The 26,596-nt window shown below is 43.4% G+C and overlaps 3 protein-coding genes across 3 annotated transcripts; 2 read left to right on the top strand and 1 right to left on the bottom strand.

The window, feature by feature from the left end:
• Positions 1 to 201: 201 nt before the first annotated feature.
• Positions 202 to 9,589, top strand: slc12a9 (solute carrier family 12 member 9). Its single transcript, XM_084450028.1, has 14 exons — positions 202 to 381; positions 831 to 1,085; positions 1,253 to 1,387; positions 2,172 to 2,309; positions 2,602 to 2,904; positions 3,222 to 3,329; positions 3,496 to 3,607; positions 3,893 to 4,050; positions 4,192 to 4,274; positions 4,371 to 4,495; positions 4,591 to 4,783; positions 7,003 to 7,177; positions 7,358 to 7,504; positions 8,401 to 9,589. Exons 2-14 carry the CDS (start codon positions 893 to 895, stop codon positions 9,264 to 9,266), a joined length of 2,736 nt encoding a protein of 911 aa, XP_084306154.1. The 5' UTR covers positions 202 to 381; positions 831 to 892; the 3' UTR covers positions 9,267 to 9,589.
• Positions 9,590 to 9,794: 205 nt separating this feature from the next.
• On the bottom strand, positions 9,795 to 15,965 carry hsd20b2 (hydroxysteroid (20-beta) dehydrogenase 2). Its single transcript, XM_084450030.1, has 11 exons — positions 15,763 to 15,965; positions 13,085 to 13,131; positions 12,816 to 12,891; positions 12,477 to 12,587; positions 12,286 to 12,353; positions 12,132 to 12,176; positions 11,935 to 11,969; positions 11,731 to 11,812; positions 11,567 to 11,632; positions 11,296 to 11,445; positions 9,795 to 11,150 (listed from the first exon to the last, which is right to left on the bottom strand). The coding sequence occupies exons 1-11, from the start codon at positions 15,932 to 15,934 to the stop codon at positions 11,022 to 11,024; spliced, it is 981 nt and encodes a 326-aa protein (XP_084306156.1). The 5' UTR covers positions 15,935 to 15,965; the 3' UTR covers positions 9,795 to 11,021.
• A 7,366-nt stretch (positions 15,966 to 23,331) lies between these two features.
• LOC311318815 (uncharacterized protein) lies at positions 23,332 to 24,075 on the top strand (the record flags this gene model as incomplete). The annotated part of the gene is made up of 2 exons (XM_084450248.1): positions 23,332 to 23,358; positions 23,575 to 24,075. 2 exons carry the CDS (start codon positions 23,332 to 23,334, stop codon positions 24,073 to 24,075), a joined length of 528 nt encoding a protein of 175 aa, XP_084306374.1.
• Positions 24,076 to 26,596: the final 2,521 nt, after the last annotated feature.

The raw sequence follows: 26,596 nt of genomic DNA on the forward strand, positions 1-26,596 counted from the left end.
GATATTTTTACCCTCCCCTCTTAAGTCACATGGACAATTTTTACTGTCCCGTGACCAGGTCCGAACAAATAGCAGCAAGTCAATGAGACCTAGAATTAGGGGATGCAGAGAGCATCACTGATAAACAAACAGTTCAATGTCCGTTTGCGTAGGGGATTACCTATAGTTTAGCTAGATTTTGATATAACAGAAATTGGTCAGTTTATAAATACCCACACTAATTGACGACTTATATATTGCTGTGGTATATTGTTTTTTTAACTACGTTAACCCCGCCCGATGTGCTCCGGGGAGAACGCTGCGTGCCAAACCCTGGAGAGTAGTTTTACAAGCGGAAGTGTCGGCTACTGAGCTGCCTCACGAGCTGCGTCCGCTGAAAAGGTGAGCTACTTTTTTGTATGTGGAACTGTTATTATTACTGTAATTACAATCTACATTTCAGTCATGTACACGATGCATTACATTTCAAATTACGGATGACATGTTTGAATGCATTATGGCTCGCGGCAGCACAAGATGACGTCCATCCTTTTTGGGATAGCTTGCTACATTCAAACGTTTAACTTCATACATCTTGGTGCTCACAAACTTTTAACTTCATAAGCTATTGGTAACTTTAAGCTATCATAGAGCAAGCTAGGCTGGAGCCTACTTCACGCAGCATTGTATTTCAATCAAATTTTTATAATTTTTTTTATGCAGATAGAAGTCAAAGTCATAGCTGTTTGAGTCATTAGAGATTAAAAAGTAGGCTTATTACGTTAGATTTGTCATCTGCGTCACGCCAGTTTGTACGTGCGAATTTACTGAAGAATGTCTTCTGTTAACAGGGCTACATGAACCACAGAATAGGTTTTTTTAATTCTTAAGTGTGAAGCCTCTACTGGAGGCCATGACTGAACACACACCCCTCCTCCCCCAAGGGGTGTGTGGGCTTAGTGTTGGCTCCACAATATGTGGCCTGGGGTCCGAGGGCACGGGCGAGGCGGTCCCCAGCACAGCGCCTCGAAAGCTCAACACCTTCTTTGGAGTGATGGTGCCCACCATCCTCTCAATGTTCAGCATTGTGCTCTTCCTCAGAACCGGTGAGCTAGTGTGTGTGTGGGGGGGGAGCTAGTGTGTGTGTGTGGGGGGGGGGGGTTGTTATGAAATATGGCCTATGAGTGACTGAGTGATTGATTTACTGAATTATAATGTTATCAACTGTATACAATTGTTCTCTAATGAATGTCAAACAATGTCGTCCCTGTAGGGTTTGTCATTGGCCATGCAGGGCTTTTACAGGGCCTGGTGATGCTGCTTGTAGCATACACCATCATCTCTCTGACCATACTGTCCATCTGTGCCATTTCTACCAACGGTGCAGTGAAGGGAGGTGGGGCCTACTGTATCTTTAACACAGACCCATACAAGATTCAAGATTCCTTTTACTTGTCATATGTAATGTAAGGTCACAGTGAAATGTTGCTGCCAGTTCCAAGATTATGTTACAGATAAACTCTAATACTCAGTTTCCAAATTATAAATGTAAAATTTACAAAAATTACACAATTTTACAAATTAACACAAATTACACAATAAGTACCCTTTCTATAAGTATAAAATTAAGCTGGGATGGGATAGATAAAGGTCTGGATGGATTATGTACATGCAATATATGGGTATGAAGGAATGAATAGATAAATAACCCGGGAGGGGGTCATGGGTGAGTTACGTTCATGCTATAGCTGTAATAAAGAAAAATCCCGGTGGGTGTTAGATAGTCATTCAGGAGCCGGAGGGCTTGCGTGATCCAGCTCTTCCTCAGCCTCTCCATGTTTTCCATGTGAGTGCAGCTTTCCCTCTGGGAAAGTTCATCTTATCTTAATGAAGCAAAGCTTACAGTAATACTCAGAAGCAGCTTGGAAAGTATAATATTGCTAATCATTCAGGCCCTACATAGGCAGACAGTGCAAAAATGTAATGGGATCACAGATATTTCAAACTTTAAGGTGAATTCCCCTCTATTCTGAGTGCTATGGCTATTTTTTGCTCTGGTCGGACCAAATTTTGCTCCTGTAAATCCATGCCTCTTCAAAAAGATAACTGATGTAAATTGCTGTACTGTACTATATATAATTCTTAGCCCCATAGATTGAAAGTGAGTTTAGCCCTTGACATCGTTTGACCAGTCATGATAAGTCGATCGTTGGGCCCAGAGTTTGGAGGAAGCATCGGGCTCATGTTCTTCCTGGCCAAGGTGTGCGCATGTGGAGTGTATGTGCTCGGTCTTGTAGAGGCCATACTTGACATCTTTGGTCAGGACTCAGGTAAGTCTTGTGACTTTTCACATTCAACAACAACCATTGCTGATCTTGCACTTTGCCTTCAGCACTAGATTATGCTCTTATAGTCACTTGTTTTAGAAAGGAGATGCACTTGTGAGTTCTGGCAAGTAGTAGTACATTGACTTTTCCTACGTTAAATGCAATTATTATAAGTTGCTTTGGATAAAAGTGTAAGCTAAATGACTGTAATGTAACAACTAAACACTACCAAATTCTCAGCATGAGCTTTGAACTGTGACTAACAACATTTGCCCCCCCCCCCTGTCGTTGTCAGCCTCCCTGGTCTCTTCGTCGGTGCGCGTGCTTCCTCAGGGCTACTGGTACACGGTGCTGTACTCCTCCATCGTCCTCCTGCTATGTCTGCTGGTGTGTCTGGTGGGGGCTCATATCTATGCCCGCACTGCCTGCTTCATCCTGCTGGTGGTGAACGTGGTCCTGTTCTCCATCATCATCAGCCCTCTGGCTGTCAAGCCGCTGGACTTCGTCATCACCCACCAGGGACCTGGCAACCAGACCCGCCACTACAGTGTCAGCTACACCGGCTTCAACGCCACCACGCTTAGGAATAACCTGGGCTGTAAGTGTTGGGGTCAGGGTGGGGTGTAGTAGTGACTAAAGAAGTGGGTGTACTGTAGTGGGTGTGCTGTATCAGAAATGTTCGTTTTTACATTAGTAGTGTTTAAAGAAGTTGGTATACTGTGGGTCCATGAATAAAGAAGTGAGTATAATCTGTATACCACCGTATACCCTCCACTACACCAGGTGGTTGAAAGGTTAGGAAAGTAGAGGTGTCTTATAGGGATGTGAAACTATTAAAGAGACAGAAGGTGAGGCTAGATTTATTGAGGGTATACATAAAGCAACAAAGGTTCTTCCTCTTTCTTTTCTCTGAAGCTGGCTACACGCTGGACTACAGCACCAACTCTACCATGTCGTTCGCCACCGTGTTCGCCGTCATGTTCACCAGCTGTACGGGAATTATGGCCGGAGCCAACATGTCAGGTGCAGACGTCTTTATTAGAGGTGGAAGTCTTCATGTTCGTATGACCAGAACTAATGAAAGATCTAGCTACATACCGTCCTTACATCCTAACTTGTATCCCAATTCCATACTATTCGACCATTATGAATGCTTTGCCGTTTTCTCTGTGGCATTTGTTTTTTGCAGGGGAGCTGAAGAACCCCAGTGTTTCCATCCCCAAGGGCACCATCATGGCGGTCGTCTACACCTTCACTGTCTACATCCTGCTCTTCCTCCTGGTCAGCTCCACCTGCGACAGGTCTGAGGCCTACTGTAGCGATCTCTCTCATAATGCTGAAATCTAAATGGCTGTGCTGATAAGTTGCCAGTAATGGCTATATACAGTACTGTTGACATTCTCTGTTATAAAAAATATGAGGAGATAAACCTTCCTAGGAAGGCACCGCAAACTCAGGCGATGGACTGACTTACTTAATGCTTTTATTCAAAAGGCACAACGTGTTTTGCTCTGCAAAAAAGATTCTCTGTAGATTCTCTATTGTGTTCACAGATTTTGAATGGTCTTTTTTTACTCCTTTGTAAGGGCCCTTTTGGTTGAGGATTATGGCTTTTTACAACGCATAAACGTATGGCCGCCATTTGTCACCATTGGGATATACTGCGCCTCCCTGTCTGCGGCCATGAGCTCTCTGATTGGGGCATCCCGCATTCTCCACGCCCTGGCACTCGACCAGCTGTTTGGTAAGGATGGACAAGGAACAGTAAGACACGCTGTAGACCGTTAACGGAAGCAGTGTCAAAGCTATGTCTGGTCTCACACAAAAAGGATGAATCTGAGGGACACCGGGACGTGTTTTGGTTTTGATTTGGTGCTCCCCGCAGGTTTGCCGCTGGCCCCGGCTGCTATCAAATCGCGCTCCGGCAACCCGTGGATGGCAGTGCTTTACACCTGGGGCTTGGCTCAGGTGAGAGGAGCCAGGATGTGTATGCCGGTGGTACGGCAAGTTCTGTTCTTACAACAGGCTCTCAGTCTGGTGCTTTTGGTTTGACTTTCGTTGCAGTGTGTGGTGTTCGCCGGACAGCTTAACACCATTGCGGGGCTGGTGACCGTCTTCTACCTACTAGCTTATGCTGCAGTTGACCTGGCTTGTCTGGCCCTCGAGTGGGCATCTGCTCCCAATTTCAGGTAGTGCGTACTCTGAAGACTTGCTCTAAAAATCCTGCAATATGTTTACCAACTGTCACATCACTTGCCTTGGTGTTTCTCTGTCTCTCTACCAGGCCTACGTTCCAGGTATTCTCCTGGCACACCTGTCTGCTGGGGATCCTGAGTTGTCTGGTGATGATGTTTGTCATTAATCCTGTCTACTCCTCAGCCAGTATCGTCCTTCTGCTACTGCTGCTGCTCTTCCTGCACTACAGGTCTCCCACCAGCAGCTGGGGCTACATCAGCCAGGCCCTCATCTTCCATCAGGTATCTAGACGTGTACACACACACGCATCAGCAGCATACTCTGGATGGAATCCTGTTCCTCAAGATTCAAGAGATTTAAGATTCCTTTTACACGACACATGCTATAGATAAACTCTAATACTCAATTACAAATTTACAAGTTACAAAGTTACACAAGTTCCTGAGCGTCTCCGTGCTCGATATGTGAGTGCGGTATCTCTTCCCTGATCGTAGCAGAGAGAACAGTCCTCTGTTTTCCTGGGTGGCTGGGGTCTTTCAGGATCCTGTTGGCCTTGGTCCTGCATCTTCTGGTTTAGATGTTTAGTTTAAAGTCCAGGTTAACCCAGTTCAAATTTTTGTTATGAGCTTCACACACCACAGGAAAACATGTCATTAACCACCCAGCCAAATCTGAGTAATTAAAAATGTCGCTAAGTATATAAAATAAGGCTTCAAAATCGGTTAAAAATCAGCAGCATTCTCTGGTCTGAGACTGTGGGGGCGTGTCTGCTGAAGGCACCGAAGCCACACCCAATTGCGTGGGGAGGGGGTGTGGAGGGAAGAACCTGTCAAATAGTACCGTTCTCTGGTCTGCATATTGTCACACTGGCACGCCGTCTCTTTTGTGGTAGGAAGGCACAGCTTTGTGAAAACAGAGAGGAGTTGAAATTACACTTGTCTAATGAGTCAAACGCACAGATGCTTCCTCCTAACCTACCTCCTGACAAACAACACAGGTAAAACTGTAGCTACTCTATACCAACGCGCCAGTGTTACTGCCCTTAGATGCAAAATACAAAAACAGGCAACGAGGAATGTATGAGTCTGTCCCTATTTTCTCCCTGCCACCTCCGGACCCATTCCTATCCCTCCCAGGCGATCCTGTCGTCCCTTGGGATCAATGGAAAAAGTTGTTTAAAATGTACCTTTTAGTCACTGGCTTCAACTTTCCCGCAACATATCCAACAGAACTGGAATGTTCAGCCAGTAGCCGCCGAGCACCGCTTCACTGGGAGAGGGTGCGTCTTTCTCCAGCTGCAGCTGGTCTACCTAACCATCCCCCTCGCTCCCGCCTCCCGGTCTCCCGCTGGAGAAATATATTGTAACCATTACCGGTGAACCCATACGCACATCAGGTGCCACAAATATGGCAGGCAGTTTCTGTATAGTTAACGCTTATAGTCATAATATATCATCCGTAACGTTATTTGGTGGGTGGTCGCCTGGTCGGTGCTGCTAGCTATGTTAGCTAGACTAAGGTTATATACACACTCCCATCTGCAAGCTACATAGCTAATGTTAGCTATAATTCCTCCTAATATATAATATAATTCATCATAGCTGACATTACCACATAAATGTCAAGACACATTTTGTAGATTAACGTAGCAGTGTATTTCCCTATGGCTTACGTTACCTAGCTAACGTTATAACGTTAATTAGCTATAAGCACACAAGGCAGCGGTGTCGGCACCAAAGGTTGATGCGACAGGAGGAGAATGGAGGCCGGGGAGGGAGATGGTTGGCTCCGCCGAATTCACCAGGACCAGTCGTGAGTCCGTGAAACCCAAAAGCCTCATATTATAATTGCAGAAGCTTTCGGGAGTGAAATGTTTGCTGCAGAGGCGGGCGCTAGCGGTGACACTCCTCTGTAACACCATGGCTCTTCAAAAATGCTAACCATTTGCTTCTCATTTCAGCTTTACTCGGGAGTGAAAGAAGGAGACCTTATCATCCCATTCCTGCTGGCATTCAGGAAGGATGCATATTCGTTTAGTTTTATGCATAGGCATTGCTAACTAAGAAAAACTAGCTAATTCTAGACTGTTGGTTAAAACTAGCTAATTCTAGACTCAAGATTGAGCAGGAGAACCGAAGATTCAAATCCATTCTAGCTTTATATAGTGTTAGGGCGGGGATATGCTAAGAACACCGCTCTACGTCATCCGGTACCGTTTTAAGCCCGCCCAGAAAATCCAGAAATCAAAACTGGTCAAAAACACAAAACTGGTCTAACTTCACAATTCAGTACTACACATGGTTCATCCCATTTTTACATGTTATCAGCAATGCATCACTAACACATAGAATGTGTTTTCAAGCAAATCTCTGATTTTGGTTAACTGGGACTTTAAAGTTTAGTTTAAAAAGGACAGTGTGCACATACATTAATGGCTTCGGTTGCCCCCCCCCCTCAAGGTACATTCAGCTGACGTTCAGCCTCCTGTTCTTGTATGTAGGTGCGTAAGTATCTGCTCATGCTGGATGTGAGGAAGGATCATGTGAAGTTCTGGAGGCCACAGGTGTTGTTGATGGTGGCCAACCCTCGCTCGTCATGCCAGCTCATCAACTTCGTCAACCAGCTGAAGAAGGGCGGCCTGTATGTGTTGGGGCATGTGCAGCTGGGGGATCTGGGTAATAGTTCTGGGACTATTACGGGGTATTCTGCAACCAAGAGTATTTGAGTTTGATTCCTGTAAACATCCATCGACACACATCCCATGCAAAATTGCAGGAGATTTTCCTCTTAATTCTCATTCATGCGCCATCTTGACGGTATTAGTCATCCAGCCTCTCTTCCTCCTTTATTTTCAGACACGCTGCCTGCTGACCCAGTCCAGCAGCAGTATAACTTCTGGCTGAGCTTGGTGGATAAGCTGGGAGTGAAGGCTTTTGTTGACCTGACCTTGTCCCTCTCTGTGAGACAGGGAACGCAGCATCTTCTCCGCATCACTGGCCTAGGTGAGCACCGACTGCACCACACATCCCTTCCTCGCCTCTAGACCCATGCTATTTTAGTTTGAGTATTTTATTATGCCTCCGCCCGGCGCAGCCATGGCCGGATGGAATTATGTTTACGGGTTGTCCGTACGTCCGTCCATCCTTCCCATTCTTGTTAATGCAATATCTCAAGAAAGGATTGATGGAATTTATTCACATTTGACCAGAATGTCCAGTTGAACTCAAGGATGAACTGATTCAATTTTGGTGGTCAAAGGCCAAGGTCACCGTGACGACACAAAAGGTGTTTTTGGCCTAGTGAACGTGATATCTCAGGAATGGCTTGAGGGAATTTCTTCAAATTTGACCAGATTGTCCAGTTGGACTCAAGGATTAACTGATTAGATTTTGGTGGTCAAAGGGCAATATCACTTGACTTAAGGTCAAGTTCACAAAACATGTTTATAGCAACCTGACTTTGGCGGAGGCGTAGGTGTTTCTATTTTTTTTAGTGCAACTCATTTTATTTTGCCACTTTGTTTTGGCCATTCACAATAATATAGGCTAGTAAATAGCCATAATTAAGAAAGGTTTGAATATTTATACCGATATTTGAAGTGCATTTAGTATTAGTTTAATCAAGTGTTTTAAGGGGGAATAAAGTGGTTGAACGTGACACATGCCAGTTATCTTTAGGTGACATAGAACGGAATATGCCCATCAATTTTGTTATTCAGTCATTTTTAAAGGGCACCGCACATGCTAAATCAATTTTGTAATGTGTTTATCATATACATGTTGGTCTCTGATGGTCCTACCAATGTACAAAAGTTGATATCAAAACTGCCAGTCAATTATCAGACTTTCTTTATCTTTATAAATAAAATGGCATTGACATTGACATTTATCCCTTGAAGGTGGAATGAAGCCCAACACCCTGGTCCTGGGGTTCTACGACAGCTGCACCCCCGAGGACTACTTCCTTCAAGACCCGGCCTTTTGTGAGTCAGCGGTGGGACACGGCGTTGGAGATGGAGATTATAATTTCGGCGTGGACCTGCCCTCTCTGCAGGCTCACTTCCCCCCCGTCCGCCATGTGGAGAGCCCGCGCTGGCTCTCCGCGGAAGAGTATGTGGGGATCATCTTGGACGCCATTAAGATGAACAAGAACGTGTGTCTGGGCCGCTACTTCTTTCAGCTGGAAGGGGAGGGCCGGGAGAGCAAGATGGACGGGGCGGAGAGGACCATCGACGTGTGGCCGCTCAACCTGCTGCGGCCCGGGAGCAGCGGCGGCGGCGGCGTGGACGTCTGCAGCCTCTTCCTGCTGCAGATGGCCTGCGTGCTGAACATGGCCAACAGGTGGCGCCGCGCCAGGATGAGAATTTTCCTGTGTGTGGAGGCAGAGTCCAGCGACCAGGGCTGGGTGGTGAAAGAGGAAACGTTCAGAGACCTGCTGAGGACGCTGAGGATCCGGGCGTCCATAAAGATTGTGCCCTGGGACTCTGTGGCGCAGCTCTGTGGAGACAGAGGGGACCGGAGCGGGGACACGGAGGCCGCGACCAGGCCAGCCCCGGCTCTCTCAGAGGACTTCCTGTCTGCAGTCAATGGCCTGCTGATGGAGCACAGCGCCCAAGCTGCCGTTCGCTTCCTGTATTTACCACGCCCACCTGCTCACTGCAGCCAGTCGCAGCAGTATCTGGCTCAGCTGGAAGCGATGACTCATGGTTTAGGCCCAACCCTGCTGATTCATGGTCTCACCCCAGTTACATGCACTGAGCTCTGAGCATGTCACTGTATGTTTTTTTGAGATTGTTCATGTCATTTGACTTGATACAGAACTAGACAAATATCATATCCAGCTAATACTGATAATGAAATAAGCATACAATGTTGTATTTATGTGTAAAATATGCACATACACTATGTAAAGGGATGTTTAGGTATAGTTCACTGTTCCGCAAGAACCTAGCATTACACGATAGATGTACTGTACGCTGGAAATAGCTAGCATCATAATACCTACAGTAGCACATTTAAAAGGGCCTTGTTGTACCTTCTGTGTTCATGATGTAATTAAATGGCATAATGCTTTGTCATGTCCATGCTTTTGTGTTGGCCAGGTAACAATGTGTAACCTGGCAAGTCTAACCTGGTCGTGTGAGCTGCTGTACCTGCTGTAAAGAAACGGGTGCTTGTAGTGCGATCTCCACTTGTGGATCTCTGCACAGCACAGTACTGACCGTGTTGACTCGCTAGAGTAGATGCCATGGCCTCATCTTTGCCATTCTGCTGTAGAGTGGATGAATGTTCTATAATGTACTGTACTGTATAAAGACTATATAGGTCTGCCCAGCAGTACAGTATATACATTATTGGGTTGTGTCTATTGTGGTGATAGAACGGGGGGAACATACATGTACTGTCTAGCAATGGAATGGAATGTTAATTTCTGTTTTGTTTGTTGATGGTACTCATTTTTTAACCTTGGTTCTCATGAATATTCCCCTCAGTGAACCTAGTTTGGGAAACCAAACCGATCACTCATGCTTGAAATACTGCTATTCCAGACCATGTAGTCCACTTAAAAGTTACTGCATGTGTACATCAAGTACCAACAAGCCACTAACAAGTTCACAATTCCTGTGTGCTCAGGACAAGAGTAGTGTGGTAATTGTAGAATTGATTGAATATTGTCACTCCGCTCAATATGAGCGTAAATGTTTCTGTACAGACAGAAATATGACATGTTTGTACCTAAGTTATTTTTGAATGTTTATTTTAGCAACAACAGCTTCTGTATTTGTGTATAAAGGCTTATAGGGACTACATTCAAGTATAGCATATGAGTGTGTACAAAAGGGACCATGGAAGGAGGACTATGATCTGTATATTTGTGAGTCTGCCTTAAGTTCATATGGTACACTGGTTCAGTAGTGTAAAGTAGGAGGGGGGTTCAGTAGTGTAGAGTAGTCTGCTAACTACTCAAGCAGTTGTCTAATACTCAACTCAAATAACTCAAATAACAAATAATAAATTGCACTATATTTTATTTAAGAAGCCAAAGCAGTTACTTAAAATCTGGTATATTCAGGTATGTCAGATGTGCTTTTGCCAATTGTATTTTTTTCTCCATTATGTGCACTTGAAATACATTTGTGAATGGGTTAGTTAAGATGCAATAAAAATGAAAATAAATGGTTATCTTTGTGTTTATATTATAATGATTAAAAAATATCCTATGCTATTACAGTAGGATGAGCACAGAGGACAAATCGTCCACATTGTATATAATTCCTAATGTAGCTGTAGTAGGGGAGCTGCACCATGTCTTCACAATATTCATATTGGTTTGGTAACAAAACCAAAACATTTATCTCCATCATTTGAACAAAAGGCAGCCATTCATTAAAACTCTATATAATAACCTATATTTAAAATAGAACATACAATGATCTGTATAGTAGATAAGTAAATACAGAATATATCTTTGGCAGAATATATCTTGAAGCTCGGTAACCTTCGCCCAGTAGATGTCTCCCTAGTCATCCTTTCCTCCATGGTTTTCTGTCATGTCAGCAGTCTGCAATTTACGTATTTTCTTGAACTGATTCACACAGTAGGAAGAGAGGCGTAGCCAATCCGGTAGGAAAACAGAGAGAGCAATATTCTGTGGGATAGTAGAAAAACATTTACAATCACAAAATATTACTGTGCATTATTCATGGGACCATATTGTACCATACTGACCATATTCTATGGGAGTCATGAAACAGAATGCTTGCATGGCTGAGTGTCTGAAGGGCCTTCCTCACCTGAAGAGCATGAGAGAGACAGCCACTGGTGTAGCTGGAGTAACCCACTGTGTTCAGAGCCTCTCTGGCAAAGTCAGATGCACTCTTAATCAGTAGGTTGGCTTTCATGTTCTGTGTCATGTTTGTTGAGACCATGAAGGGACATACACACTGCAGACAGGAAAAGAGACAAGCACAGGAATAATTCAATAATAATATAGCCTATTAGTGGCCTGGCCATAAATAACATAACCTTTGTATAGACCTTATGCAAAATGGTTATCTACAGTACCTGAAAAGTCACTCCCTGAGATTTATACTCAGAATTCAGACATCTGGAGAAGTATGTCACAAAGGTCTGTCAAGAAGAAATGGAGAACTGGTAAATTCTGATTACACTAGCCCATCCGGCATCTGTAAACATATCTGTATCTGTGGTGTTATGAGGCATCTCACTTTGGTGGCAGAGTACAGAGACAACAGGGGCTGTGGCTGGGCACCTGCCACAGAGGACATGTTTATGATCAGACCTCTCCCTCTGAGAACAAGAGGAGATAAAATCACATTGTCATCGTCATCCTGGTCCTTCCACAAGGTTGATAAATGATTATTAGTCTCACATTTCACAGACATCTCGGTATCATCTCATCGGGAGCGTACCTTTTAACCATGCCTGGGAGAACCAGTCTGGTCATCTGAGGAATGACAATCTCATCATTATCAACAACAACAATGTTGTGCGTTTCACACATTGTGATAACGTGCATGGAGTATATGTATTTTGTATCTTTTTTTAATTTATATAAGGCCAAACTATAAGATTAATTAAGTTAATTACTGCCAGACATCAGTTTTACCTGTGTAACAGAAAGGATGTTACAGTTGATCACCTGGGTGATTCTCTGAGGAATCCAAAACACAAAGACATTTTTAATTTATACCATTCGTTTAAACAATACAAAGACAATGAACCAGGTGCTGTTCTGTAAGATAGCATTAATCCTACAGTACCTGTTCAGGGTTGTGTACATCAAGGAAACATGCAGGGTGTCCACAATAGTTCATTCCTACATTATTCACTGCACAAGCAATGAGTAAAACAGAGGGGAAATAAACAAATAAATGTTAATGATAATCGATATATGAACTGTCTCTATACCATGCTGCATATAGCCTGCTCCTTGTTCTTGGCCTCATATTACCCAGGATGCCAATGTCCAGGCCCTGTAGTCCCTCGGCTATGGCAGGGTAGATACTGTGGCCCTCTGTGAAGTCTGTCTGAATAGTTAGGGTGTGTTGTCCATACTGACTCTCTGGAAGATAAACAGTGACGTACGTAGTTATGTGAAAGCTGATATCCCCATGGGATTAATGAAGTATCTCAATATGTGTTCTGGTAAATATCACAAGGGTAACCTCTATGATCCGATAATAATGGATGGATGCAATTTATTGTTATTATCGCAAGAGTTACTATTGCAAACCACTTACTATTGTGAATGCATATATTTTCTTTACAAATCACATTTTTCTTGACTCACCAATTTCCTTGGAGACAATGCAGAGTTTATCTTTTGACCGGCTTATCAACACAATATCCATGCCTCTTCTGGCCAGCTGTAGACACACAGGTTTGGTCACTTTCTTTAGGTCACTGAGAATGTCCTGCTACGGCACTTGGGTGAGACGTTAAATATGTTCTTGTAAGTGGAGTAATATTTGTTTTGATTTCAAGGTAGAAAGTTTAATCTCATACTAAATAACTCATACTCAATACAACTGGGGGAAAAATGCATATTTAGAAACTCACTTCTTTGGCGTAGGCTTTACCAATCCCTGAGGTGGCCCCAGTGACAACTGGATAAAAGAGATCATGGTTCTGTTATGAGACCGTTTCATCACCATCCTCACTATCATAAAGCTGGTAGAATTACCCATGGCCTGAGTGGGAGCAAGCTGTTGATTACATAGTAGGCTACTTGTACATTATTTTATAAATGTTATATTGTCAAGCACTGTTGATATTGGCACCCACTTCTCTAAACTGTTGCCAAAGACATGAAGAACATTACAGTGGTGCATATATCAAAGAAATCCTGTTCCCTAAAACAGCAGATATGATCTTGGGCTCTATGAACTAGCTGTAGAGAGTGGAATGTGACAGTTCTCCATCCAACAGGCCAAATGTTGGACATCTTTGATTGTTTTTGTTCGGGGCTGGGTAGCTCAGCTGCTGGTCCCTCTTGTATTTGCCGATATTCTGAATCTTCCAAGGAAGTCTGACTTCTCACACATGAAAAATCACCAAACTTTGCCTGTGGGTCCAGTCCTATGGCCAAAAGTCCTCAACTGACATTGTAGGCCAATAGTTCTGATGGTGGCGCCTTCTTTAAAACTCACAAAAATCATAACAAATCAGTAGTACATGCTATAACTTTGCAACCACCACCAAAATGTATGCTCAAGTGAGTAGAAACATCCATATGCTTTGAGCTGGCAGGAATTATGAAGTCCATCACTTCAAAACTGTAAAGCCTATCAAACCGATCTCCTCCCACATTTTATGGTCATTTGAGACCACAATTGCTACACTTCAGAGGCAAGTTCAGACTGTCTGTCCTACACAAACAATCTACACAGATATATCAAAATATCAAAAATTGAACCTGCAGCACATCAACATGTTTTAATATTAACAGCACTGTATACAGCTACAGTACTGCAAATTCTCACTCAATAAATCTCCAATGTTTATGAAAAAAGACTAAGACAAGACTACTTGTCATGACCTAGGACTACAACTGGCTAAATTGACTGTGATTGAGAGGAGACCTGTGCCACTGATTGTTTAATAGGTTTCCTGATTGTTTAATAGGTTTCCATCTGTTGTATTAGTCTGTGTATATAGACTAGCCTACATGTAGCTCCCCTCTTGTTCTTTGTCTGTTTCCTGTGCCAAGTTGTAAGTTTGTAAGCAATGTCTTTGGTTCACCACTTGTTGAGTGTGTACCTTGGTTTTGTTTTTTAGTTAGGTTTTCTTTTTTTGCCCCTTGTGGTGCCTTTATTTTTAACATTTGTAACATTTTGTGGAAAAAGCTGAAACCTCCATGTTACATGCACCTGTGACATTTACATGCAAACCTTGATTGCTTAAAAATGTCCTTTTTTTGCATTTCGTTTTATATGACTTTTTATGTGTTTCTTGCACTTTGTCTTGATGCTTTCAATGTCTTGTGTAAAGCACTTTGAATTGCCTTGTTGTTGAAATGTGCTATACAAATAAACTTGCCTTGCTTTACTTAAGTCATAGTGTGAAACCATCTATGGCTTCTCACTCACTAACTCATCACTAATGAGGGAAAGCTCATTGCTTCTTGCCCTTGGTGTAACATTGTGAATTCAAGCCGAGGGTGATGCAGAATAACATATTTTAAAGTTTTAAATTGTGATCTGGTCAGTTCTGCTGACAGAAATGTATTTGTCATTTGTCTCATGTATTTCATTTGTGTCCTATTGCTTTCAAATAGAGAAGAAAATACACTACCCACAATCCAACAGCAAAGTCTCATTCAGTGGTAACAGCGAGCTCCACCAATCAGACATGTCGCGGTTGGCAACCCCACCCCCAAATTGCTGACTGTAGGACTACACCTGCAAATTGACTCCAGCAATGTCTGTGATTGAACACACCTGCAGCGTGTTCAATCTGTAGCAAGACAAGCCAAAACATTCCAAACCTCAGCCATTTTGTCACTTATGAAACATCTGCTTAAGCAAAAAGATCTAGGCCTATCTATCCTCCTGAGTGTCGCTATGCATTTTTGGCACTAGTTTGAGGCTGTCATATCAGAATCAGAATTTGTTTATTGTCATCGTTTATGCCTGATGTGTAATTTTAAGAATGCCAAGCAAAAGCCAAACTGCCAGCATCTTACTTGGCTCAACAGGAACATGACCTTCCCTTGGTGTCTATGGTTGTGAGTTCAAGCTCTGGGTGATACAGAATAAACATGCAAATGTATACTCAGTCATTGTACTGTTTGGATTTCAGACACAGGATATTTTTAATTGAATAAGGTTTAAATAGTTATGGTATGGACAGACACCCTCATGTCATTTGTCTCCTCTTCCTCCACAAAATGCCCGGTCTGACCCAGTGACCCAGTGCTGCGCAACAGCTATATTTTTTTCCCCCCCAATAACCAAATCTAAGGCGTCACTGACACTGAGTTCAACAACTTCAACTTGTTCTCACAAATATCACATTCTGTTGCAGGCAGATAGTGCTCAATGAATAGTGTTCAAATATTTGTCATTTAAGTTAGGCCTATGTATTTTAGTAAAAAAAAATTAAGATATTTAATCTCAATTTTGAATTAACTGATTTTGAATTAATCACACTGAAATTAGTGTAGCCTATTTTATGTCTAAAACTGAAAAGCACTATCATGCACAAAAAAAAACTATATAAAGGGCTAGATGCCTTACCTGCCCATTGCCCATAAGTCTTTAAATCAACTTGCCAAATTTCTGACAGCACATAAACTCTTAATCCACACCAGCATGTCCATGTCCATTTCAGTAAGTAGTACAAAACTGTGAAGCCACCAATGACAGCCAGTCCCTTCAGAAGCACAGAGTCCAACACACAGTTCATCATTAGAGCCTATACGCCAAGACCACAGCTACAGAGCATCACAGCATGTATGCTTTGCTCAATTTATTTGAAACGTACCGTAGCCTACATGACATGCAAATATTTACAAAAGCTGAAGCTACCGCCCATCAATCGTGCGTGCATTGGTCGTGTAGTGGCGCGGTCCCGCCTATCCATCGAGTTAATCAGCGACGGATAGTGTAAACTGTCCCATGCATAGCCGGGGAGAGGTACTTTAATGTAGTCTTTGCTGCACAACTGTAGCCTACCTCTAATATGTGTGGGCGGCAATCTAATCAGTGCAGGAAAGTATTAATCAGTCTATTGCGCGCAGCCTAATGCGTCTCAAGTTAAGCTGTAACGTGATAACATGATGCGTTCATCACTTTGTTGTCCTATACTGATAAACATTCACAGTGCTGTGGTCGTCATGTTTGATATCGAAAATTGCAGTCATGTGACTCATATAAGATAAATGGCCACGAATGTGTGTGAAATAGTTGGTTTGCTGTTGTTCTTGTTGTAGGCTACAAACTCTAGGTTCAAGCACTATCGAAAAGTAACAGCCTACCAGCCTGAGCAACGTGTCCAGCAATGGGATATAGTCAAAATTGTTAGTCCGTATGGCATATTTATGTTCGTCTACGTGATCGCCTGGCCGAACATAAATATGCCATACGGACTAACAATTTTGACTATTCCATTGCTAGACAGTTTAGTGCTATGCACAACAGCAATGATTCTATTCTACGCATAGAGGCTATTGAACATGTAAAACCGCTTGTTAGAGGTGGGGACAGAATTCGTAAACTGAGGGAAACTTTCTGGATTCATCGCCTTGACGCACTCACACCACTAAATGAGGATATTGAGTTTATGTGTTTCCTTTGAATTATTATTATTGCTATTATTTATTTTTTTGCGTGTTGCTCTTCTGAGATTTTTTTTATGTCTTTATCTCATTTATTCTTGCCCATTCTCACGATTGGTAGGCCACTATTGGTATAGGCTACTTTGTTTATTCATCATGTCTTCTCTGTTTTCCAGTCCTGTCCCAAGATCTACTACCGTTAACTTGTCCTGGTTACCTAATCACTCAATTACTCAGGTAATTGGTTGTTGACGATGAAGGGGACGATGATGTTGAGGATGATGATGATGATGATGGTGATGATGATGACGACGATGATGATGATGATAATGGTCATGATGAGTACTAATTGAATGATTGCCTCAGGTGTGTTCTTTGTGGCCACACCCTACTCTTAATGTTCTTCCTTGTTATAAGAGAGAACTGTTCTGTTCATGCTATTGGTGCCCTGATGAAGAACCCATGCTGGGGTTGAAACATGTTGGCTTGTTTTATACTTCAGCCATGATTTATTAAAGGCTTTTTAATTATACCTCCTTCGAGTGCCTTGACCTGTCTTCTTTTTTATCTTTTTTTTATACCACAGATGGACTCAATCAAGTTGTAGAAACATTTGAAGGATGATCAGTGGAAATTGGATGCACCTGAGCTCAGTTTTGAGCGTCATAGCAAAGGGAGTAAATACTTATGTACGTGATATTTTAATGTCTTATTACCTCCACCCCATCTACAGCACAGGGTGAGAGGTAATGTTTTCGATGGCGTGTGTGGGTGTGTGTGTTTGTGTGTGCGTTTGTTAGCCGGATTACACAAAAACTACTGGACCAAATTTTCACAAAACTTGGTGGAAGGGTATAGCATGGTCCTCCTTAGAATCCACTCAATTTTGGAGCAGATCCAAAGCACAGGTCGGGTCCACGGGCAGCCCAAACATGGTCAGCCATTCACCTCCATTCATTTTTTGAACCAAGCAAAACCTATTTTCTCGGTGGAGGGGTGTATCATGGGCCACCTTAGAAGTAGGTCTATCAAACACTTAAAAAAAATCTAATCTATACTTACTCAATAGTCAGTAATACCATGTATATATGCTCCATAAGTGTCTTGTCTGGGAAACTAATCTGCTGGGTGGAGTCTCCTCTGAAACAGGATGATGAATACATGAAAAAAGTACACAGACGTCACCACGTCAACCAATCAGTATTGACTCACACACACATGCACAACCACAGATACAGCACTGTATGTACCCACCCTCTAACAATTATATTGATTGTTATCTTAACAGCAACAGAGCTGATTGCAAAGTTATCCTCAATGGTGTCCAAAGCTTCATTGTTCCTGGAGAATAGAGAAATGAAAACAACTGACAGTCAAAATATATTAATATCCTCTATGTGGATTAGAAAACTGATTCACTGGAAGAACTCGCTTTGGGAGGATGATGACTCACCCGGTGACAGAGACGTTCACAGACAAGAGGTCATTTAAAGATGAGTGGTCAGACACCGTAAATGTCATCAGTACTTGGATCTGGAGGAGGGTCAGAGTTGGGTGGCATTAGGTTCACTTTCAGGAGCTGAATCACTTCAGTCATCAAATCCTTGGTCTACTCCTGGATGAGATTAATAGTTTATATTCTTCATAATCAGTATCACCCACTGTGGTTCAGGAGCAAATAACTGCCCTTCGATGAATAGAGGGGGAAGCTAATTACCTTTGCACCCTGTCTGAGGTAGGTTGAGCTGACTGGGCACACTGTGTGTGTGAGATTTTCAAATTCCGTGGTGTTGGACACACACCAAACAGCAACCTGGTCTGGAGTCTTGCACAGGGTATGGCGTTTATTACAACATTATGTTGAAATAACATGAAATCAACTGAATGTATGTGTCACCTGGGGTTGGTCGGACAGGACTCTCACCCGTTTAGCTCGAAGGAAGGCTATGGATGAAGGATGGACCAGTGTCAGTTCAGTCTTTGAGGCATCCTCCCCATTGTTGGCCACTTCCACAGCTAGTTGCACTGGGAAATCCGGAACACTGATCACCTCTGGACTGCAGAGGGAAGGGATAGAGAAAGACATTCCAGAAAAAATCTAAATTGGAAAGAGTAGCTTTAAATTGAGTCTAAATAAATATTCTAGGACAGTACCTGGTAAAGTTGACTGAGACTCGTAGGTCAGGGACACAGATGTTGTCTTCGCCACAAACCTTCTCCAACACCACCTGAAATGCACCAAAAATGTTAATTCATCGTCAACATGATATGACCTATTCGAACCCCCCCAGGGATATAGACACGGGCAGGGCGGCTCACCATGTGTGTGAAGGAGGTGGGGCTGTCTGGGCTGAGGACGGACTTGAGCCCCTCTGTCCCTGGAACCTTCCGCCCCTCCACAACCAGCCGGCCAGACAGACCCACTGTGCTGTAGTCTGATATACAGCCCTGCGACACGGCAACAAAAACACATTTTAGTACATTATATTCATAGAATAATTTAACGAATGCTTCATAATATGGGAATATAGAATGCATTCTGGGAAAAGTACGTCATAGAGAGTAGGTTATACAGCGAGGGAGAGAGAGAGAGTGGGATTCATATGTACTGGTATGCTTATGGAGAGGTTGTGACAGGCAGTGCCGGTGACCTCCTCCACCCACTGAGAAGAGGGCGAGCTGGGGTAAAGCAGGAGGCGAGACGGCCCGGTCTCGGCGTCCAGCTCCACGGACATATTCACCCTCGCTTGGAGAGGGGCTACGGTAGGGCACAGACAGAATTACCATCAGTCAAAAGTCAAATGCTTTACGTTGAAACCAGAGGGAGACTGTCCTTCTGCAGATTCCTAGATGCCCCCAGACCTTCTACAGCTGGATAATATAAGTTGAGCTGAGGAGCCTCAACCTGTATGTTTCCAGTGTGAGCGTCTCTGACCGCAACGCACACGGTAGCTGTGGACACGGGGGTGTTGAGAGCAGAGGCGCCCGCACAGTGGAAGTAGTCCTGAGGGATGATGGCAGGTTCCATGGCGACTGACACCCGCACATGCATCACTGGCTGGGATCTGGGGAACCACACAAGCAAAAGGTAAAAGTAAGTAGCATTGAGTGCCAAGCAGGGAGGCATTGGGTACCATTTTTATACAGTTATCTTGTGATACAGCCAGGGGTCACAGCCAAGGGTCGAACCCCCAACTTCCCAATCTTAGGGCGGACACTCTAACCACAAGGCCACTGAGCTGGCAAAAATCACACACGATGCATGATAAAAGACCAGCGCAGAAACAGACGTTTGTCGCCTTTTCGAACCCCTCATTCTCTGAATATCCACACTGAGTAACTGGAGTGTTTGTTGACCAATATTGAACAATCTCACCTCAGTATGACAGCAGAACCCTTGGATCCCACCACCAGGTCAGCCAGTCCGTCTGAGCTCAGGTCCCCAGCAGAATGCACCGACAGTCCAAAGTAACGCAGCCCACTGGCCACACGCGCCCCCTGGATCCTCTGACAGCAGCACGGCGGACATAGGAGAATTAGTTGATCTATTCGTAATAACATACACGACAAGTGCATTTACTTATTTCAGGGTGCTTAGACACATTTCAGAAAGAAGTGCTCTCTGACCTGACTGTATTTAGTTTGGACGCGCCCTGGGCGCCCAAGGAAGATATACAGACTCTCCTGTCCGCCGTCCTCCAGTGGTGCTCCAACAGCCAGCTCAGGCACCCCGTCCCCATTCAGGTCAGGACAGGGGGACATAGAGGCCCCAAACTGACCTAGCTCATTCCCATTGGCTCCATGGAGTGTATAGGTGCAGTTGGGGTCCTAAGAAGATTGAAAAGATTTGATTCAGACTCTGTAATGTCTCAAATGTATGCCAACTAGCAATGTAGAGGATGAAGAACTAGAATAAGGTAGGCTACTGTATATGCAATGGTTTCACAATTATACTGTGGTATTTCACACAGTGTGTCTAGCAACATGCAACAAGTCATTAGGGGAAGTAAACAGTAAGGAAGAACACATGAGAGAAACCTTTATTGTGACACTGGATAACTGCCTCATATTGGATGCAAAGTATTTGTGTATGGATATATTCTTTTTTTAATTAAAGTAAAATACACTGAAGCACTTTGATTGTAATTAGTGTCTTTAGATTAGTTATAATTCAATTGACCTTGCTAACTTTGGAATAAAACAGTATGATATTAGGAGACCAGACCACTCTCACCCCATTCTCCAGAGTGCAGACTTGGACCTCTCTCCCTACGCCCTGGTCGAAGTATTAATTACATTATCTATCAAAGGCCCCCAAATGAAGATATTTCCATTCAAAGACATTACATTATTGTTTATGTTATGGCAGTGGTCATCTCACAACATCTGCCTGTTATGCTCTGTATCAACACAATGAAGTCTCCTGTCAAGGCCTGGTGACTGAGGAGATGTGCAATGTGAGATGGTTACCGAGGGGTCGACTGGCGTGGTCAAAGGATGCAGAAATCGTGTGGAGCGAATTCTTTTGACCACTCATAGAGACTCTTGTTAGAGGCATTTTTGGCTGGGACTACTATTGACTTATAGGAACTGATTTTAAACCTGAACTGAACTGTAACAGAGGATTGGGCTGGCCAGGACACTAGCCAGCCGACTGAAGCTGGAGTGAAAGCATGGGCAGCATTGAGTAAGCCTAGATCTGCTCTGATGGTATGCAAATTCTTTCTTGCAGATATCGCACAAGACCAAGCTCTTCTGTCCTATCAGGGAGCAGATCTGAATCACGGGTCTGATCCACAAATGAAAACAAAACTTAGAACGAAGCCAGCTGCCTGTGTGGTGGTGCTAGAGACATGGGGTTTGGACCAGGGTGTGCGAGGGGAGAGCCCAAAGTGCATCGCATTGCCCCTGGCCGGCTGTGACCTGAGGGGGACACCACAGAGCTGGCAGCCACCCATTCACCTCCAGTCATTTTTACCTCCGCCCCAGCGACAGCACAGGACAAGAGGTAATGTTATTGGTGGCGTGTGTTTGTGTGTTTTTTGTGCGTTTGTTTGTCTTTTAGCAGGATTACGCAAAAACTACCAGACCCATTTTCATGAAACTGAATGGAATGGTCCAACTTAGAACCCATTAAATTTTGGAGTGGATCCGAATCACGGGTCGGGTCCATCAGCTGCCCAAACACAGCCAGCCCTTCACCTCCATTCATTTTTTAAACCAGGTTTATGCTAAAACGACCAGACTATTTTTTTTATGAAACTTGGTGGAGGGGTGTAGCATGGGTAAACTAACAAACCATTAAACTCTGGGGTGGATCCAATTCATGGGGCGGTTCCATGAGTTGCCCAAACATGGCCTGGTCAGCCATTCACATCCATTCATTTTTTGGACTAGGATTGCGCAAAAACTGCCAGATTGCTTTTCATGAAACTTGGTGGAGGGGTGCAGCATGGGCCATTGAGAACCCATTCAGTTTTGGCATGCACAAAGCCATGAAATGCATTCAGGGGTGGAGATCTGTGCTCTCTGAGCACCATTTTTAGTTTTTAATTTGCAAAAATGTCTAAAAAGTGTTTTCACTTTGTCATTATGGGGAACTGAACTGTGTAGAATTTTGAGAGAAAAAAATATTTTTATCCATTTTGTAATAAGGCTGTAACATAACAAAATGTGGAAAAGGTGATTATGAAGTGAAAGTGAAACATCTTGGACTCTTGGAATTCCCCTGTAGTGAGACAAAAACAAGACTGTAGAATAGCCTTGCCATTTTGTCAAGAGAAAGGAAGAAGACAGCAATTGTCTAGACTGGCTTGTTAAGAGGTAGGCCTTTACTTACAGTTGGATAAGATTCCATCAATATTTTTTTTTACTTGTAATATGATCTTGGAATGTTCTTGTCATTACATTTACATACTTGCTGGCGCTTTTATCCATGGCGACAATTATTGCATTTCATTTGGGAAAGGTCAGTGTACTACTACTTGCCAGAACTCACAAGCTCATCTCCTTTCTAAAACAAGTGATTAAGAGCATATTATATCTATTGCTGAAGGCAACGTGAAGAATAGCAAACTAAAAATACAATAGGTGCTTAAGAGGGAGGATCCTGGTAGTACTAATGGTGCGTTCGTTTGTGGTCGGAGGTGGCAAGTCGCAAGTGGCAAAATACCTACCTCTGACCTGTGTGCATTCGAGCTATATACCATTATATCACAGTTAGATATAACCTAGTTATATCTAGTGCATTCGAGCAACTGGGGGCTGAGAAACATATCCGAATTTGCGACAAGGAAGTGCGAGTTCATGCGGTGTTTTATTTAATTATTACTAGCAAGTCGCAATTTGCCACCTCCCAGTTATAAACGAATGCACCATAAACATTACACTCTCAAAGATAGACCTTGGATGTGTTTACAGTATGCAACAACAAAAAAGGTTTGTGTTCCTCTAATTTGATGAACAGTTGATTTCACTTCACCTGTATTCCAGTTATGTTTTCTATTTACAGAAAAATCCCATAGTGAAAATGAGTGTCTCTTCCTTGCTGGCACAGGTAAGCTGTGTAACATTTCCATAGAGAGGGCTCAGGAGTCATTTTAGGTCCAGAAAAAGTTTTATAGCTATAGGAGGATATTGTTGTTAAGAGTTATTCTGGTACATGGAATAGTAAGGTATTTAACTGTTATACCTAACTACATGTCCTAACTACACATGCCCTCTCTGTAGACCTGTAGTGATCATTAACATAAACCTGTGTCTCCCCGGACAGCCCGCATCTGCATCACCACTGACGTGCCCCCGCTGTGAGCAGGGCGACGCTAGAAAGGTGAAGGGTCAGCGGGCGGTGTGCCGGAGCTGCTCCAAGGCTCTGCGGCGGGTTTACCAGTTCTGCTGGGCCTGCAGACGGGAGTGGCCTCAGGCAGCAGCAGTCAGAGAGGAGTCATTCTGCCGGCTCCAGAGATGCGCCCTGAGGGCTGCCCTCCTCTCCACAGAGGTCATTATCGATCAGAGCTCTTTGACGGGGTGCCCTTTCTTCAGAGCTTGCCCTGGATGCAAGGCCCTCCTCACCCACAGCGGTGAGGGCTGCCCAAACATCGTCTGCCCACACTGCAAAAAGGAGTTTTGCTTTCGCTGCCTGAAAGAGGAATGCTACAACTATGAAAATGCAGATGATGATGATGATGATGAGTTTGAATATCAAAATGATTATGAGGAGAAGCCATGCACTGTGGTGGATAATAATCAGTCACTCAGAGCTTTGGGGCCATAGGAGCCCATTGTAGAACATACAGAATTTGTATAATTAAATTGTATATTTTGAAATCAGTACTTGTAACCAACCAAGAAAAATATTCTACTACTGATGATATACCTGCTTCTCTGATATACTGTAAATAACAACAGCACTGGATTTTACTGAATAAAAGTTGTTTAAGAAGTCTTCTGTCCAGTCTCTCTTCGTCTTGAGTTTACCATTAAAGGCACCTGACAAACGGTGTAACTTCATGTACTAAGTTGTTACTCTAAATCATTGGAATCTGACCCAGTCCTGTTTCTTTTCTTTTTTTTTTAAGATAATGGCATTTCTGCTTTATTAGATAGGACAATGAATACTATAGACACAAAATGTGAGAGAGAAAAGGGAAGACATGCAGTGCATGGCCTGGGCTGAATTTGAACCTGGTTTATGCCTGAACCTGGTGAGCCACCTGGCACCCCCAGTTCCATTTCTATATAAAGCTGTTCACTGCATGGCTTAATCAGACATAACCTGGATCAATACTGTAAATACATGGAGCCGAACCACAAGAACTATTTTTGATCACAGGATTACTTACTCAGAAACTTTAAGAGTCTACATTTAATCTTGTGTGAATACTGGGTTAATACTGCTAAGGTACCAACCTTTACTTTGCTTTGTTGACATGGGGTAAAATCAAAATCAATTATTTAGTTCATTGTGTATTCCAAATGTAAAGTGATTTTGGAAGGTTCCAAGGTGCTTTTTGGACTACTGTGGAGAATGTTCTGTAGTAGTACTGTAGTATGCTGCAGATCCAACACTCTGTGTGTGTGTGTGTGTGTGTGTGTGTGTGTGTGTGTGTGTGTGTGTGTGTGTGTGTGTGTGTGTGTGCGTGTTTGTGTGTGTGTGCGTGTGTGTGTGTGTGTGTGTGTGTGTGTTTGTGTGTGTGTGTGTGTTGTCCCACAGTATGAGAGGTAATCTGTAGGCTAAGTGTAAAGAGGTCGCAGGCATAATCAGGGGTATTCCACTGAGCTCTAAGGCTGCGTCACAAAGCTACTATTTACTATTCAACAAAGTGTTTATTTTCAAGCGCGCACAGTATAACAAAACGTCATTCTGAACAAAGAAATTCTTAGGACACGGCAACAACTACGTAGTAGGCATAAAAAATATTAAATTGTTAAAAATAGTCACAAATAGGATAAGGGCAAGAATAGCAAATATATAAATAGGAGTAAAACACTAGCGGGAGTTCCAGAGCCAGTTATGTTGGGATTTATGGAGGGACCTCGGCTCCATTTTGCTCAGCCTGCTGCCCAACTTTCATCTGGAGTCAGGCAACAGGCCTCTGGTCTAGCTCCTACTTCACTAAGATCTTTAATGGAGTCAGTCGATCAGTTAGGTGTGGTGAGGAGGGTAGGGATGCTGGTAGTATGGTCAGTTAGGCGTGGTGAGGAGGGTTGGGATGCCGGTAGTATGATCAGTTAGGCGGGGTGAGGAGGGTTGGGACTGGGTGTGCCTGTAGTATGATAAGTTAGGCAGGGTGAGGAGGGTTAGACTGCCTGCAGTATGATAAGTTAGGCGAGGTGAGGAGGGCTGGGATGCCTGCAGTATGATAAGTTAGGCGGGGTGAGGAGGGCTGGGATGCCTGCAGTATGATAAGTTAGGCGGGGTGAGGAGGGTTAGACTGCCTGCAGTATGATAAGTTAGGCGGGGTGAGGAGGGCTGGGATGCCTGCAGTATGATAAGTTAGGCGGGGTGAGGAGGGCTGGGATGCCTGCAGTATGATAAGTTAGGCGGGGTGAGGAGGGCTGGGATGCCTGCAGTATGATAAGTTAGGCGGGGTGAGGAGGGCTGGGATGCCTGCAGTATGATAAGTTAGGCGGGGTGAGGAGGGTTAGACTGCCTGCAGTATGATAAGTTAGGTGGGATGAGGAGGGCTGGGATGCCTGCAGTATGATAAGTTAGGTGGGATGAGGAGGGCTGGGACTGGGAGGGCCTGCAGTATGGTTGTAATTGAGAAGGGTTGGGAGGGCCTGCAGTATTATTGTAAGCCTCTTTGTGCTCCTCTTGTTGTTTGCTTAACAATGCCCTTTGATTAATTGAATGTACTAGAGCTTAGCCAGAAGAAGAGAAAGCCCATGATATGCACGCCCTTAAAGACCTAATAGAGAATAGTCTAGTGTCATAGTCTTTACCCTGAAAACCTAGTGTCATACTGTACTCTTTACCCCGAAAGACCTAATATAGAACAGTAGTGTTATACTATAGTCTTTAAGATGTTGCCATATCCTTTACACACCTGCTAGGGCTGAAATTAGACAATGCTGATTTATATTCAACACATTACAAAATGTTCATTATTAACTACAAACTACAAACTAATCAAATTGAGCACATTTTACACCTTCTTTTACAAAATGAGTGTCAGGGTAGTTTATATCAATATTTAATCATCAGGTGTCAGAAATTACAAGGTCGTTTAGATGTTTTTTTTACAATGTTACTTTGTAGTTTTCTGGTGAAATTTTATACTCATTGCTCTGCA

This window comes from Borostomias antarcticus, assembly GCF_949987555.1.
Source record: "Borostomias antarcticus genome assembly, chromosome: 15".
Taxonomy (NCBI): Eukaryota; Metazoa; Chordata; class Actinopteri; order Stomiiformes; family Stomiidae; genus Borostomias; species Borostomias antarcticus.

Coding starts and splice junctions, on each gene's coding strand:
- slc12a9 (XM_084450028.1), top strand. CDS start 893: ATGACTGAACACACACCCCTCCTCCCCCAAGGGGTGTGTGGGCTTAGT. Junction 2,905..3,221: donor GCTTAGGAATAACCTGGGCT/GTAAGTGTTGGG, acceptor TTTTCTCTGAAG/CTGGCTACACGCTGGACTAC. Junction 3,608..3,892: donor GTCAGCTCCACCTGCGACAG/GTCTGAGGCCTA, acceptor CTCCTTTGTAAG/GGCCCTTTTGGTTGAGGATT.
- hsd20b2 (XM_084450030.1), bottom strand. CDS start 15,934: ATGATGAACTGTGTGTTGGACTCTGTGCTTCTGAAGGGACTGGCTGTC. Junction 12,588..12,815: donor CATTGTCTCCAAGGAAATTG/GTGAGTCAAGAA, acceptor TTTATCTTCCAG/AGAGTCAGTATGGACAACAC. Junction 12,354..12,476: donor CCTGGACATTGGCATCCTGG/GTAATATGAGGC, acceptor TTGCTTGTGCAG/TGAATAATGTAGGAATGAAC.